The sequence below is a fragment of the Brassica rapa genome, chromosome A05 (assembly GCF_000309985.2).
Source record: "Brassica rapa cultivar Chiifu-401-42 chromosome A05, CAAS_Brap_v3.01, whole genome shotgun sequence".
In the NCBI taxonomy this organism is placed as follows: domain Eukaryota; kingdom Viridiplantae; phylum Streptophyta; class Magnoliopsida; order Brassicales; family Brassicaceae; genus Brassica; species Brassica rapa.
The window spans coordinates 6,493,444-6,508,677 of NC_024799.2; the positions used below are offsets into that span (position 1 = coordinate 6,493,444).

The window sequence follows — 15,234 nt, forward strand, 5'->3', positions numbered from 1 at the left end:
ATGGAAATATCTGTAAGATGTGTAATCCTCATAAAGTATATTACGAATTTCGTGTTAATTTTTGGTATAGGGTAACATTGATTGGCTTTACTCTTCTCAGATGGGTCAATATAATAAGGCACGCATTTATTCAGTCACAACCATTGTGTATTTCATTAATCCAACACAACCATTGTATAAACTGGTCATATCCCATGTGTTATGTACTGGATCGATATACTGTCATGAACTTTTTTTCTTTCCTGTCCCTTTATTTCTGAGAATGTTGATAAGCGTATATTATGGTGTGTATCTCTCAAATATATCAGCTTGATTCTGTGTCTTTCGACTGAGCATTCAATCCTCTTGTTCAACTTAGATCTAACTACTTTTGAAAAGATCTGGCACACCGATTGCTTCTTTCTCTACATGCTTATCCAATTACAAAAGGAAATATTATCCAAGCAATTCAGTGTAGTAAATAAATAATACTTAGTGGATAAACAGACAGAAAATTGGGATTAACACAGTTCAGAAAAGAAAATGTAACTTGTACTTAAGTGGTAGCATTATAAGCCAAGCCTCTCTGACGAATACCTTTCGTGTCTTATACGATTTATAAGGTGTTTCTATTTTCTTTTCAAACAAGTAATTACTTTTTTTTTCTCTACTTACTCTAGTCATTATCTATATTTCAGATTAACTTCACTAAATAAAAATAATAGAGTATTTGTCAAATAAGTAAGTATACTAATACAACGCCACCCAAATTAATATGATTGGTTCTCCAAGGATCTCTTGAGATTAGTTTAATTATGATAAAATTTATATATTTGTTAGCGATAATTACAACTAATCGTTTGGCAAAGATGCAACTTCTAATAGAATTGAGATTGTCTTCCTAAACAAATAGGACAAAGGAAACTATAGTTTATATGAGTCCGCTTAGGAAAAGGTCTTCTTTAGTCTTATATCAAAATCTTTATATAAGCAATGCTACTCATCCCTCTATCAGCCTCCATACTCCTATCTTCTTATTGTTATTAATTATCTCAGAGAGATTGCCAAAAGAGAATCCTACTTTAGTTTTCGATGAAGATGGTGACAGATGCTGATGATGATCAACGCTCCGAAGAAGAAGCAGAAGAAGAAGAAGAACCCATCAGAGCTGAGCCTCTTAGGGAAGTTAAGCCTTCGGTCAGAGGAAAAAAGCCGGTCAAACCAGAGAGAGGGGTTACACCGGAATGGCTGGTTAATCTGATGATAACAGAAAAGGGTGTGGACGCGAAGCTGGTGATTGATAAGATGATTCAGACGAGTGATGTCAACCCAAACCAAGGACGTCTCTTGATTCCCTTTAACCAGATAGTGGAGATGGACTTCTTGAACGAGGCAGAGTTGCACCTCATAGATGAACATCAAAGAGATAATAGTAGTAACAAAGGTGTTGCTGTGATCGTGGTTGCATCCGATGGTGGAAAATGGAATGCTAAACTAAGGAGATGGAATATGACCTGTCCCAATTACGCCTTGTGTTCTGGATGGAACCACGTCGTCCGCGGTGCCAAGCTCAACGACAAGGTAAGGGAGAGTTTTAGACTATGGTCATTCCACTCCCAAGATGGGACGAAGCTCTATTTTGCCTTCTTTCATAGAGAGTTATCTCTATGTGAAGTGGCACTCAGGCGACTTCCTAAATTTCCAACGAGAAGTAGAACTCCTCGATTTTGTGTTCCATCTTCTCCACCAAGAGTTTCCGAGGTTTTCGACCTAAATATGCCATTGGTTGAAGAGATGGATCCTCTCGAAGCTGAACAAGAGAGGCATGATAGGAGGACTCCACTTGAATCAGTCATAGAGACGATGACGACGACGACGGTGGACCTCGATCGGCTGGGGCCGTCCGTGGACCTAAATATACCATTGGTTCCAGTGCGCACCGAGATGGCTTCTCTTGAAGATGTACAAGAGACGTCACAGGAATCAGATAGGGAGACGACGACGGTGGACCTCGAGCTCCGGCTGTGGTTTCAATGAGAGATTCCTGGGAAAGACGGCTATGCTATATATGTGACTTAACCTTTGTTTATTCTGGACCCTAGCTCTCTATTGCCGTGTCACCCAAGTAGTTTCTTTTTTTAGGCTTTCAAATGATTTTTTTTTTTTTTGAGTTTTTGGTTTTTTGGTGTTTTGATTTTTTGGTTTTGTCCATTACTATAGAGTGGCCGTTATAAGAGATTCCTTGGAAAACAGCTCTGCTATGTGACTTCATCTTTGTTTATTCTTTGACCCTAGCTCTCTTTTGCCGTGACACCCAAGTAGTTTCTTTCTTTAGGCTTTCAAATGATTTTTTTTGTCCATTACTCGAGTGTTGTAGCTACCTTGATATATGAATGTGTGATAATAATATGTAATTATAAAACAAACTGACATTTCAAACTGGTGTGATTATTGTATTCTTTTAGTAAACGTTTTACGAGAAAAGATCAGAATAAAACCAACTAATTACACAAGGAAAGATAACCCAAGAAAATTCAATGTAGCCAAGACACAACACCTAAAGGGTAACAAACAAAAGATGTCAGAAACAGATAGAGAAGAAGCTTTGACTCAATTAGTAGCAGAGAGTGAGGCTATGAGCCACGAGAAGCCAAGCCTTGTTCTTCTGCTAAACCTCTCTGCAAAAGATTCTTTTGGTGAGCTTTTCCCAGATTTACCTTAATTTAAAATATAAAAAAATGGTCTCTAAACTCCAGCGGGTCACTCATCTACTTTGGGTTCTCTTCGTTCTTGAAAACAGATATTTTACCAATAGACAAACCGCAGGAAACAATCAAGAACATGTTTAAGGGGGAGTCAAGACCGCTCATGCCGAGGAAGAGCAACAATATCAAATGTGGATGCGCAAATGATAAGATTTTTATTATATACCGTACTCTGCATACAAATCTTTCTCATCAAACTGTTGTCAGATTAATTACTGAAATAGAAAATTCCATATAATGGGATTATTGACGCAGAATGTTGACGCTGCCGCTGCCGCCGGTACCTGCGGCAACCAAACGAACAGCCCTTATGTTACATTGTTTCCCCAACCGCTGTAGCTTCTTTCTTAAATCTTCGACTTTCTCACTGGCTTTACCTCTGTTTATTATCAGATCATCGAGCCAACAGTTTACTGCTTAAAAGCTGACAAGAAGAGACTCTTTTCCATTTGCTTCTTCCTTCTTCACAAAGAAGGACCCTTTTCTTCAGTGAGTTCTCCAAATATTTAAAGAACCATTGACTTGAAACTCGGAGTAACTCCTCCGCTAAACTCAGCGACTCTTTTAACACCCGTGAATAAAAAATGCTAGCCAATGAATAAAAAAATATATGTTTTACTACAGCAAAAGTTTACCTGATAAGCCTAACTGTTAGGAAAAGTTTACAAGTCAAAGCGAGAGATCACATACATACGTAAACAAAATTATCATAGTTGATGACTGAAAGGTCTTTTGCACCTCTAATGCAAACTGGAAACAAACAAAAGAAACCGCAGGCAAGAAGTAAGGGAAGTGATAATCCATAGATGGAGACATACTCTACATCTTCATATAAGACCAGGTCACTACTCTTACAAATACATATTGCAATAGCCTCTAACCTAAAAAGAATATAATCAGGAAGTTGCCATCAATAATGAAAAAAGACGAAGAACCAGAACGAACACAGAACTTCGAATAGAATATGAAGATAGCTGATATGTGTTGGGGATCTAACAAGCCGAGACCTGTTTTGATTTTGAAAGTGCTAATAAAGATGGAAACTGAAGGAGTAACCTTGCTATCGCCGGAATAATTCCAACGAACCATCTCTTTGATTCTTCCCATGAATCAGCTGCAAGAATAAAGAAAGCTTTCATTCCATTTGTTCAATGCGGCCATCGCAATAAAAAATTTTGATTTACATGGAAACAAAATCACAACGAGGGTAAACTGATGAAGAAAGGGATCGACTCATTTCCGTAAATGAATACAAGACATCCTTAGCCTCCTTCAGTATAGTAGTAACAACACAAATCATATGTTTCAAAAATAAAGCAAACTAATCTCACTTTCATACATGTATTGGCCCTAGGGATGTTAATAATGGGTTTTTACCCATAGGGTACCCGAAGCCCGGTTGATATTTGAAACCCAAAACCCGGTTTTTTAGATTTTAAAACTCGCGGGTTTTTGTTGGGCGGGTCTTGTTTTGTTTATTACCCTATCGGGTTTACACTGTCGGGCTTCGGGTACCCAATGGGTTTAAAAAAAAAAAATTAACAGAAACAACGTCGTTTTACATCATATTTTACCCTAATTTTTGTTTCTCCCGTGGCCACAGCCACAAAACATTGATCTAGAAATTAGACATGCTTTCTTGGGACGATTCATTCTAGATTGGGTTCATTGGTAAGATTTCGAAATGGGGTTTTCTGTTTTGATTCTGATAACTTTAGAATCTGGTTGACTAACCATTGATTCTATCCTAATTGGTTTAGGCCCCAACGAAAGGAGTCAAAGCGGTTACCAGAAGAAGGTCCGTACGTGATTAGTGATTACCTTCCTCCTTCTCTCCATTGTGTCTCAGTGAGACAGTCTCACGCTTCTTATTCTTTAGTCCTCTCTACGGCTCGTAATCATATCTCCGGTTAGTTCTTTAGATTTTTCTTTGGTGACTTGTGGTGACTGAAATTGTTGTCTTTGTGTGTGTGTTTAGGGTTTACACGTAGTAGAAGCTTTAATTTCATGGTTACCAAGTTTCTTACCTGTCATGAAAAGTCTACATGTGGCGATTGATATTGTTGTCTTTGTGTGTGCTATGGTTTACATAATTACATGTAGTAGAAGCTTTAGTTTCATGATTACTAGGTTCCGTTCTTCTTCACTGTTTGTGTGTTTAAAAAATGAAATATTATTATCACTGCACATTTAAAATCATTTCTAGTTTAAATAAAATCATTTCTCTCTCACCAGATTAAATAATAGCTTAAATTTTGTGATTGTTTAATGTTTTTTCAGGATGGATTCACAAACACTTGACACACTTGCTGTTGATCTTCTGGAAATTGCTGTTGGTCTTCTGGAAAATATCCGAGAGAGTGTTAAGTTTGTCAAAGCATCTGGGTCAAGGATAGAAGCATTCGCAGCATGTGTTCAGAGTGCAGGGATTAGGAGTGGAGCTGGATTGTCTCTAGATGTACCAACTAGATGGAATTCAACTTATGATATGCTTGCTAGAGTTCTGAAGTTTCGTGACGCATTCACTAGTTTGAAAGAGTGTGACAAGAGCTACAATTACAGCGCTATGGCGATTTAGCTTATTGGAATGATCAAGGACAGCGCTATGGCGATTTAGCTTCAATTACACTGTTTACTTATCTATCTTTTACCGACATAGAGGTTTTAGGTTATTGGAATGATCAAGGACAGCGCTATGGCGATTTAGCTTCACTTGCATGTGATTTGCTCAGCATTCCAATCACAACTGTGGCATCGGAATCAGCATTTAGCGTTGGAGGACGGGTGATTAGTCCTTACAGAAACCGTCTTCTTCCAAAAAATGTTCAAGCACTGCTTTGCACTCGAAACTGGTTAAGAGGTTTTGCTGAATTTGAAGGTAGATTATTAGTTTTGATATTTGGTTTCTGATTTCATATATGAACTTTTATGTAACTACAAATTTTATATGAAATGTCTTGGGTGATTATGAGTCTGTTTCTTTGAGTTGATATTATGTTTCTGAGTCTGTTTCTTTGAGTTGATACTATGTTTCTGAGTCTGTTTCTTTAAGATGATACTATGTTTCTGAATCTGTTTCTTTAAGTTGATAATATATCTTAATACTCTGTTTTAATGATATGTCTGGTTCAATTTTATACTCTCGTGAAAAGAGAATGTTTTTTAAAGTGATTTTGCACTTTTATACTTGTGTAGATACAATCCCAAACAGACACAATGAGAGACAAGAAACTCTAACTATTGTTTGAATTGGTTACAACTTTAAACTGATTTCAGTTGAATGCATCATCTATACTATATTAAAAAGGATATATAATCAACAGGGAGAGTGTCCACGTCGGACAAGAAAATTGACCAATCACGTTATAACGTTTTGACATGTCATCTGGGCTTTGCGTCATATGGAGACCCGAGAAAATACCCACCCGAGCTTGCCCTTTCTCAGATCTTGGCTGAAATCCAGTTTCTCTTCGATCGGCAGAGGGACGATCCAGTTTCTGTAATGTTGCGTTGTGATTTATTCATCTTAAATCGTTCGCAATCCCACTACGAAACTTTCGTTTGCGTTGTTCGTCGTCAAGATCGTGTATAAATATGCTCCACTGCCGTCCCTCCGATCGCTGACACACGTCGTCCCTCCAATCTTTCAGCCCAATCGCTTCTGTAATTAGATACGTTAATGGCAGCGGCAGCTGCGTCACGGTTTCTGATGTTTGGTGCGGTAAAGGATTAGGGTTCTCGACGGATGCGGTGTCGATGGATCCTCCGAGGAGGTAAAGATGGATCTTCCGCCGTCGCGTCGCAAAATCGACGTGGACAAGAACAGTTCAAACCAAACAGAGGTAAAGGTGGTAGCTTTATGTTCTGTGTATCTAATTGCAAGTCAAAGTTTGAGTTTTTTTTTTGGTGGTGTTTTTAGTTTTATTACATTGATTTGTCTCAGCAAATAGTTTGGGTTTAGGCAGAAACTGTTTGGAGTGGTTGGAGGTATAGTCATTGTAGCATCCCTATGTTGTTGCTGGGGGACCAACAAACGTCATGTAGATCTGGTTCTAGCGACTTACTTTGCTAACGTTAATTCGTGTTTTCTCACAGGTACTTACTTATATTACTCTAAACAGTGGCTTGAATCGATCGATTTGGTGATGCTGATTATCACCAGGAGACAAGCTTCTTCTCAGAGTTAGGGGAGCTCCGCTTGCTCTGATTCATGTCTCCTCTGATCCTTTGCCTCACCTTAGTATCAAAAACACACCAATCTTTAGTCTCTCTCTCACTTTCTACAAAGATCTCACCTTTTTCGATTTTGGTTGGTGGAAAGTGACATCGTGTTAATGTTCTTGCAGGAGACATCATCTGCGCAATCAACGGTACACTGCTGCTTCCAATGGACAGAAGCTTCAAAACTATATAATAAGCGTTTATGGGGAAGCTCAAGATGATCACTAAACACATGGAAGCTGATATTGAAGAGAGTCTGATGTAAGTTGAGTCCATTGTTAGCCTATTCTTAAATTGGTTATGATGTTTTTGTGTGGGTAGATTTTGATTGATCTCAGTGTGAGATCATTGGATTGGTTTCCTTGCTTCAGGTTCTATCAGGCTTGCTATTGAGTGGATTTTTTCCATGATTTTTTTCCAAAGCCGGAATTCTCCTATTCCATATTATATCTGACTTCATAAGAAAAGTGGACTTGATGCCACTGGATATGCCAGTGAGATGCAATGGATTGTAGGGTATTTGGTAGTCAGTAATGTGAATATGGAAGAAGGTGCCCGCTGAGTTGTTAATATCTCAATCCTGCAATTTTGCAAACCAAGTTTAACACCAAGGTCAACAAGTTTCTTTCTTTCTTTGTCGTTTGTATATTCTGAGTTTTACCTGTGAAGAGATATGATCAGCTCATCCTTTTTTCATTGTACTATATTTGGTTGATGATTTGACGTTTCACAGGTGAAAATTACCAGGGCCAGCCGACCAGATCTTGGGAAGAAGAAATCAGGTAGCAAGTTAAATAATCTTTCATAATGTCGCATTATCTATATCTGTTTTTTTTTCAATTATATCACCTATCAACTAGCTTGAGTATAGGACTTCAGAAAACAATAATAATGAGGAAAAACAGCTCACTGATTACCAATAATTTCCATATCCATTTCTTCCAGAAGTAATACTCGCCCAAGTATAGCATCCGAGCTTCTTTACTGGAGCTTCCAGAAGAAAAGGGCAGGACGTACGAGGCCATGGGTGTAGGCACTTAACATGTGTTCGTCCTCGCAAATGATGCCAATGTAAGTTCCATATGCTCAAGAGTTTGGTTAGGAAACTACCAGTGAGAGCAAAAGAAATGTGACTTTAAATAAGGGTTGTGTGGATATATATAATTATGATTCATATCAAGACGTGCAAAATATTTTTGGAATCAGTGGCTTACATCTATTTTTCTGCAGTTATTGGCAAGGGTGCTGAATTAAAGTTTCCGACAAATTTGCTAATGAGTGATATCGTTGCTTTTTTTAACAATGAGAAACCCTTCAGTCAATGGTGCTTACCTTGCTTCTTAAGATTGATATCATCTTTTTCGTTTTGGATCATTGCTATTATTTTTTTTCAGATATTATTTGAGCTCTTGGTTAAAGGTGAAACTGCCCAAGGAATGATAAAAGCAAAAGACTTGGTTTAGGCAAAGTATATGCTATTCAGAGAAAAGTTTACTCGGAGCCATTTTGAAGAGAAAGTATATGAAAAAAGCTCTTTAAGATAATGGTTTCTCTTGCTGATTCCAGACAGTAAAGAAATAAAAGGCCCCACTACCATCCTCTAAACCCCGCCAAATCCGGAGGTGGAACACAGAAGAAGGTAATCTCCTATCAAATCTTATCTTCCCTTGAATCAGATTTTCTTAAGCTTACTTTGCTCTTTTCATTTCTTGATTCGACATAAGGTGAACAGCATGGTTCTCTTCGATCAGGAAACTAACAACAAGCTTCGGTCTGAAGCTCCTATGTTCAAGTTGATCAATCAATCCCTTCTATTCTGCTGGCGTTTTCATGTAAGTTACTATCTCCATTCTTCAAAGTTTCCAAAGTTTCAGTGGATAAGCTCTTACATCGTGTGTGTGTGTTTTGTTTTAGCTTTGAAAAGATATTTCACTGAGTTTGGGTAGTTATCGTTATCTTTTTGTATTAGTTACTGGTTCTTTCCGATGAGTGGAGTAGGAAGCTAAAGTGACAGGAGTCGTTCGACGACAAAACAGAGAGGTATCTAAGGAGGAAGAGGAAGCGAGAGAAAAAAGTGAAAGGGGTCTTAGACCTCCTAAGCAAGAATCTTCAAGCTTTGTGAATGTTTTGGAACTGATTTAGTTCACGGAGTCACAACTGCTGTCTGAAATTGTAAGTGTTAAAGATAATAAAGACGTGTAACAAGCGTGAGATGAGTTTTGTGTTGCAACTGAAAGAAGAGTTGTTTGTTTTCTTTTGCAGGAGAAGCGTCTTGCACCACAAAACATTACCCTAGACGTCATTCACAGATGTGACACCACCCTGCACATTTAAGTATCTAAGCTTTATCTCCATTTCTCCTGTTGGTAGTTTATCAGTGAATCCTTAACTCGAGACAGTACAAACCAGTTGGTAGTTTGTTCAGGACTTTCTTCAAATAGTTCAAACCAGTTGGAAAAGTGCCCATCAGCGACGGCCGTAAGCTCCATCTCCTGAGTTTTCATAGTACATTCCATGACGTTCAAGCATATGTGATGGTTTGTTCTTTGTCAATGATATATGTTTCTGTGTCTGTCAAAACCTTTTGTCAAACTCTAATCCTGGTGAAAAAATCTTCAGTGTCGATTCTAGAAGACGCCGGTTGTAATGATGTGATCGCAGAATACTGTATCGATCAGGTGAACCAATGGTCTAACTTTACCATAGTTTTTCTCATAACTGTCATTTTCAGAGCTGAGTTGAATGCTTTCTAATGTAGTTTAAGCATAAAGAAATGGGACTATACATAGATAGATATTGTATATGTTGTAGCTCGCATGGGAAACAAATCAGATATGTTGTCTATTTTATTTATCATTTGTAGTAACTTTTCTAATTAATAATTATGAGACTCAAAATTTTCTACCATGTTTTTGGAATTTTGTTAGGTAAGAAACTTTCCATCAGTTTAAATTAGGAGTCAGCTATTGCCATGCTGTAGTAAGAAAAAGAAATGACTCGCTAAGTGCTTAACTTTCAGACTCACTAAAGCTTTGTTTATCATTCATGTATTAACATCATTTTTCTTTACTATCACTTTGTTGATAATGAGGGTTATGCAATCAATCATATGTGGGTTTGGTGAAGTCTTTGTTTAGGATAACAGTAATACCACCTTGATTTAAAACTCATCTCTGTTTCTAAGAGATTGTATAGGATCCTCATTCTCTGTTGTAAGAATGAGATCTTAATAATTAATCAACTCTGGAAACAACAAAATAAAAACATCAATTTGTTGACAGGGTTTTTGATTTTCAGATCAAACGAGAAAACAAAAAGAAGATGAAAAAGTTAGTTGTTTGTATGACACCAAAAAAATACCACTGAAATTCATATAGAAAAACAACCAAAAACTAAAAACAGATCTTAAAATTTGGTTATTTATATAACCCACCAATAAAAAAATCACAAATAATTTCCTAACATATTGGAATGAATCTTTTTTTTTCTAAAAGGGCATTATTGGAATGAGTCTTTAATTTTTTGTTTCTTTAATATTTTGTTTTATACGTTTGCAAGCTATAATAACCACAAGTATTTCTCCTCACTCGAGTTACAAATCTGAGAATTAGAAAATCGAAAGTAGTAGCATATTAAGCAAGGGATTGCTAAAGTTAGAAAAAAATCTTTTACTTTTTTAAAAATAATCTATCATTAGTACAACACGAAAAAAGAGAGACGCAATATAAAACAATTTGAAAAAACATATAAATTATATTAAAAATTTGACCCGTGAAAATAAGAAAAAATAGAGCTTAACCATATTAAACTATTATAAAAACCATATTACCAAATTTAACATGACTCAGCGAAACTAAATTTAAATATTTTTAAAAAGTCAATTGACGGATGTCATGAAAAAATAAATAAGAGTAACTACCGAATAATGATTCACATATGATATAAAAATAAATCTTTAATATGAAAATAAATATTAACAAAATACTTAACTAAAACAAGTAAAATTAGAGAAGCAAACACACATAAAAAAGAGACATCATATTTGAATATATTTAAATAAATAATTTTAAATATATTACATTCTTGATAATTTTAAAATTACTTAAAAAGAAACTAAATTATTAAAAAAATTAATATATAAATAAAACTAAAGCAAATATTTTGTAACGTCAAAATAATAAATGAATAAAAAATATATTATGTTAATAAAATAGATTTTAGATTTTAAAGACTTCTAATTCATTTAATATTACAAAATTCAAAATTTATTTATTACAATTAACATATTACCGTTAGATATATTAAAATAATATTCTAGATCGACATTCAATTGTCAGTTTTCAACTATTACACATAAAAAAATATCATTAAGCACGTTTTTTTTAAAAGGGGGTTTTATATTTTAAGTAGGTTATTGCAGTACTTTTTCTTTTCGTGAATTTATTCGAGATGAGATTTCGATCTTTTAAACTAAGATAATTTATGTTCTATACATAATTATATTTTTTTTACATAACTCTAAAATCTCGGACTTAATTCTTCATATTTTGTTAGTTAATTGTGTTACATATAATAGAAATACTTACTTCAAACTAAAAATATAAAAAAAAATCAAATTTAAAAATTAGTTATATATAATTTAATATACAAAAATTCACATACAATTAAAAATGATAAATATAACAAATTTAAATATATTTTCTGCGCATAGCGCGGAGAAAGGATCTAGTTATGATTGAAAATTAATCAAATTGTATTCAAAACATGATTAAAAATTAAATATTCAATACATTTAAATTTAGTTTAAAACTATAAAACTTTAACTAAAAGCCCACAAAACTTTAAATAAAATAGAGATAGGGTTTTTCACGGGTTGCCCACGGATAACCCTAAAGGTTTCGGGTTTTTCGCGGATTACCCTAATGATACCGGGCTTTTTTCAGGTTTTTTAGTTTAGGGTATTTATTGGGCGGGTTTAATTCGGGTTCGGGCCGGGCCGGGTAATTTTGCCCATTACAACATCCCTATAGTCCCTGTGAAGTGTTTAATAATTATCATAATCTAGGAAAAAGATTAGCATTCAGATGAATAAACTAGATGGCCCATTAGAATGGCCCAACAACTCTATAAAAATCTACGTAAACCCTAATATATAAACTGTTACTCAATTTTCGCTTCCTTTCTACTCGTCCTCATCGTACGCTCTCTAAGGTTAGCCACTCTCTCTTTTGTACGAGTATGATTTGTTCTATTTCTATCTATGCGATCCGACTACTATAATTATTGACGAATCCGTATCTGCTTTGGTTTTATTGGGAGATTCAAAAGGACTTTCGCCTTACCTCATAAATTCAGAGAGTCACCATGTCTGGGTAAGCTTTTCTTTTGGATATAGCTATGTTGGATGTTACCACATTTCGTTATAGGTCTCGTGCATTAGTGATTGATACTGAAATTTAGTGTTTATAGATTCATTTAGAGTTAGTTTATTACATCATATTCTGTTTTGTTCATTTAGGTTTCACCTAGGAAGAATCAGTAGTTGTAATGTATGTAAGCCTACGAGTTCGGTTTGGATAATTTGGTTTTGGTTTAATTCAGTTCACACAAAATCTTGCCAAATTAAACCGAAAATACTTGGTTCGGAGCGGCAATAGGTTAGCTCGTTTATCTAAAATTCTACTGAAAATTTTCAGTTCGATTTTACCGATTAACGGATAACGATTTGTTTTTTTAATCTGCCTAATTGAATAGAACTCTTAACCAAACTTGAACCAAAAACCAAAAAATTTTGGTTCGATTCGGTTAATTTCCGCAAGCGTATGTGTGTGTGGTCTAATCTTATTGTCTCTCCTCTTTTACTTCAGGGAAGAAGCTGCTCCTGCTGTTGTTGTTCCTCCTGCTGCTGAGCCAGCTGCAATTCCAGAGGACATGGATCTGTTGACTGCGTTGGAGCTGACTCTAAGGAAAGCCCGTGCTCACGGTGGTGTGACCCGTGGTCTCCATGAAAGCGCCAAGCTTATCGAGAAGCGTGTTGCTCAGCTCTGTGTCTTGGCTGAAGACTGCAACCAGCCCGATTACGTCAAGCTTGTCAAAGCTCTATGCGCTGATCACAACATCAACTTGCTTACTGTTCCAAGTGCCAAAACCCTTGGTGAATGGGCTGGTGTAAGTAGTCTTTAGTTTCGTCAAACTCTAGATGTAAAATGAGACTTTCATGTTAATAATCTTGAATGTAATTTGGTTGCAGCTTTGCAAGATCGATTCAGAGGGTAATGCAAGGAAGGTTGTTGGATGCTCGTGCCTTGTTGTCAAGGTAAAGAGTCTTTTTTTTTTTAAACTCTCATCTTGATCGTATGATGTGTTTGACTTGTGTCTGGTTATTTATTCGTGCTGCTGTGTGTTTACTCTTACAGGATTACGGTGAGGAGACAACTGCACTCAACATCGTCAAGAAGCATATTGAATCTAACTAAAATCAGCAAAGTCAGATTTCAGATGCTATTTCCTCTTGTTTTCTTTGTTTTTTTTTTTTTGTTATTTAACACTTGTTTAGTTGACATGTCTTGAGATATGTTTGGGACAACAACTTTTTGATGTTATCTGGCTCATATTTAAAACTCACCAATTCACACATCAGAAGTTTATGTAATCTGCTCCCATGGGAAAAATATGCGTTACAATAAACTTGGATTTTGATACATGGTTGAATCTTGAGTCAGATGATCAAGAATCAAGCCATGATAGACGGTAAAGCCAAACCGATAACAAAGAACGTTGTAATGTCACAGTTGTAACTTAACGGCAACCGAGATACTTTCATCTTTAGGCATGAACACAGCGCTCAACCTTTAGCCAACTAAATAAACAGATTGTAGGCTGCAATGAGTAAGTAATGCAGAATGAACATCCTCAATGATGAATATTGGCAATATAGACAATGTCGCAATGAATATATACGAGGATGGTTCCAAATAAGTAGCTAATGGTCACCTTCGAAAGTACTAAAATAGAAATCAAAAAGTGATAATCGTCATAATTCTTCTGATGCAACGATATATACCGTCGGCTTACCCTTACTAAACTCAATGGTATCTTTCTCAAAAAGTTGACAGCAACGGTTCAATAGAAGTTTCTTTCTTTGACAGCGGTTCAATAGAAGTTTTGATTGAGGTCGTATTGTAGTACTTGACTTCCAAGATCCATAAGATAAGGTCTCGTTTAGACATATTATTACATTGATCATCATACAAAAAAAATTAAAACCAACAATCATGGGTTTACATATTTTATTTAGCATAATGGTGGTTTTTTTTAAAAACAAATTAATGTTTCTGATTTTCAGAATATTTATTGTATTATCTTATTTATATATCCAATTATATGCATACTATATAAAGATATAATAATCATAAGTAAATAAATAGATAAATATTTGTGTATTTATATATATATATATTTATTCTATTAAAACATCAACATAGTATATACTAACACGCAATTAAATTTTGATTTACAAAGAAATATCATTGATAGTAAAACCACACTTACAATTTTTGTTAAAATTGTTTTGAACATTACTTCATACTAGATCTTTTCGCCGCGCTACGCGCGGTTAATATATTTAAATTTGTTACATTTATCATTTTAATTTGTATGTGAATTTTTGTATATTAAATTATATATAACTAATTTTTAAATTTGTTTTTTCTTTAATTTGAAATAAATATTTCTATTATATGTAACAAAATCAACTAATAAAATATGAAGAATTAAGCCTGAGATTTTAGAGTTATGTAAAAAATATATAATTATGTATAGAACATAAATTATCCTAGTTTAAAAGATTAGAATCTCATCTCGAATAAATTCACGAAAAGAAAAAGTATTCCAATACCCTACTAAAAATATAAAACCCCCTTTTCATTAAAAAAAGCGTACTTAATAATATTTTTTTACGTGTAATAGTTGAAAACTGACAATTGAATATCGATCTAGAATATTATTTAATAGATCTAAAGGTAAAATATTAATTATAATAAGAAAATTTTGAATTTTGTAATATTACATGAATTAAAAATCTTTAAAATCTAAAATCTATTTTATTAACATAATATATATTTTATTCATTTATTATTTTGATGTTAGAAAATATTGCTTTAGTTTTATTTGTATATTTATTTTTTAATAATTTAGTTTCTTTTTAAGTAATTTTAAATTATCAAGAATATAATATATTTAAAATTATTTATTTAAATATATCCAAATG

The 15,234-nt window shown here is 34.7% G+C and overlaps 2 protein-coding genes across 18 annotated transcripts; both read left to right on the forward strand.

Moving 5' to 3' along the window:
* Positions 1-1,015: 1,015 nt before the first annotated feature.
* On the forward strand, positions 1,016-10,746 carry LOC103867692 (B3 domain-containing protein At2g31720-like). 14 transcript variants are annotated; one of them, XM_033291793.1, is made up of 13 exons: positions 1,016-4,415; positions 4,505-4,653; positions 5,025-6,586; positions 6,840-7,226; positions 7,337-7,577; positions 7,699-7,747; positions 7,911-8,036; positions 8,196-8,289; positions 8,360-8,604; positions 8,690-8,797; positions 8,935-9,137; positions 9,228-9,502; positions 9,585-9,872. In XM_033291793.1, the coding sequence occupies exon 1, from the start codon at positions 1,072-1,074 to the stop codon at positions 2,014-2,016; it is 945 nt and encodes a 314-aa protein (XP_033147684.1). In that variant the 5' UTR covers positions 1,016-1,071; the 3' UTR covers positions 2,017-4,415; positions 4,505-4,653; positions 5,025-6,586; positions 6,840-7,226; positions 7,337-7,577; positions 7,699-7,747; positions 7,911-8,036; positions 8,196-8,289; positions 8,360-8,604; positions 8,690-8,797; positions 8,935-9,137; positions 9,228-9,502; positions 9,585-9,872. The 14 variants fall into 14 exon arrangements, with proteins under 14 accessions (XP_033147684.1, XP_033147689.1, XP_033147686.1 ...); XM_033291798.1 differs by adding an exon at positions 9,893-10,746 and having other exon boundaries at positions 1,016-6,586; positions 9,585-9,643; XM_033291795.1 differs by having other exon boundaries at positions 1,016-6,586; positions 6,840-7,008; positions 7,091-7,226.
* Positions 10,747-12,110: 1,364 nt separating this feature from the next.
* On the forward strand, positions 12,111-13,617 carry LOC103867690 (40S ribosomal protein S12-1). 4 transcript variants are annotated; one of them, XM_009145789.3, is made up of 5 exons: positions 12,111-12,176; positions 12,294-12,337; positions 12,833-13,133; positions 13,216-13,281; positions 13,382-13,617. In XM_009145789.3, the coding sequence occupies exons 2-5, from the start codon at positions 12,330-12,332 to the stop codon at positions 13,439-13,441; spliced, it is 435 nt and encodes a 144-aa protein (XP_009144037.2). In that variant the 5' UTR covers positions 12,111-12,176; positions 12,294-12,329; the 3' UTR covers positions 13,442-13,617. The 4 variants fall into 4 exon arrangements, with proteins under 4 accessions (XP_009144037.2, XP_033147736.1, XP_009144036.2 ...); XM_009145788.3 differs by having other exon boundaries at positions 12,122-12,176; positions 12,285-12,337; XM_033291846.1 differs by lacking the exon at positions 12,111-12,176 and adding an exon at positions 12,177-12,195 and having other exon boundaries at positions 12,285-12,337.
* The last annotated feature ends 1,617 nt before the right edge of the window (positions 13,618-15,234 follow it).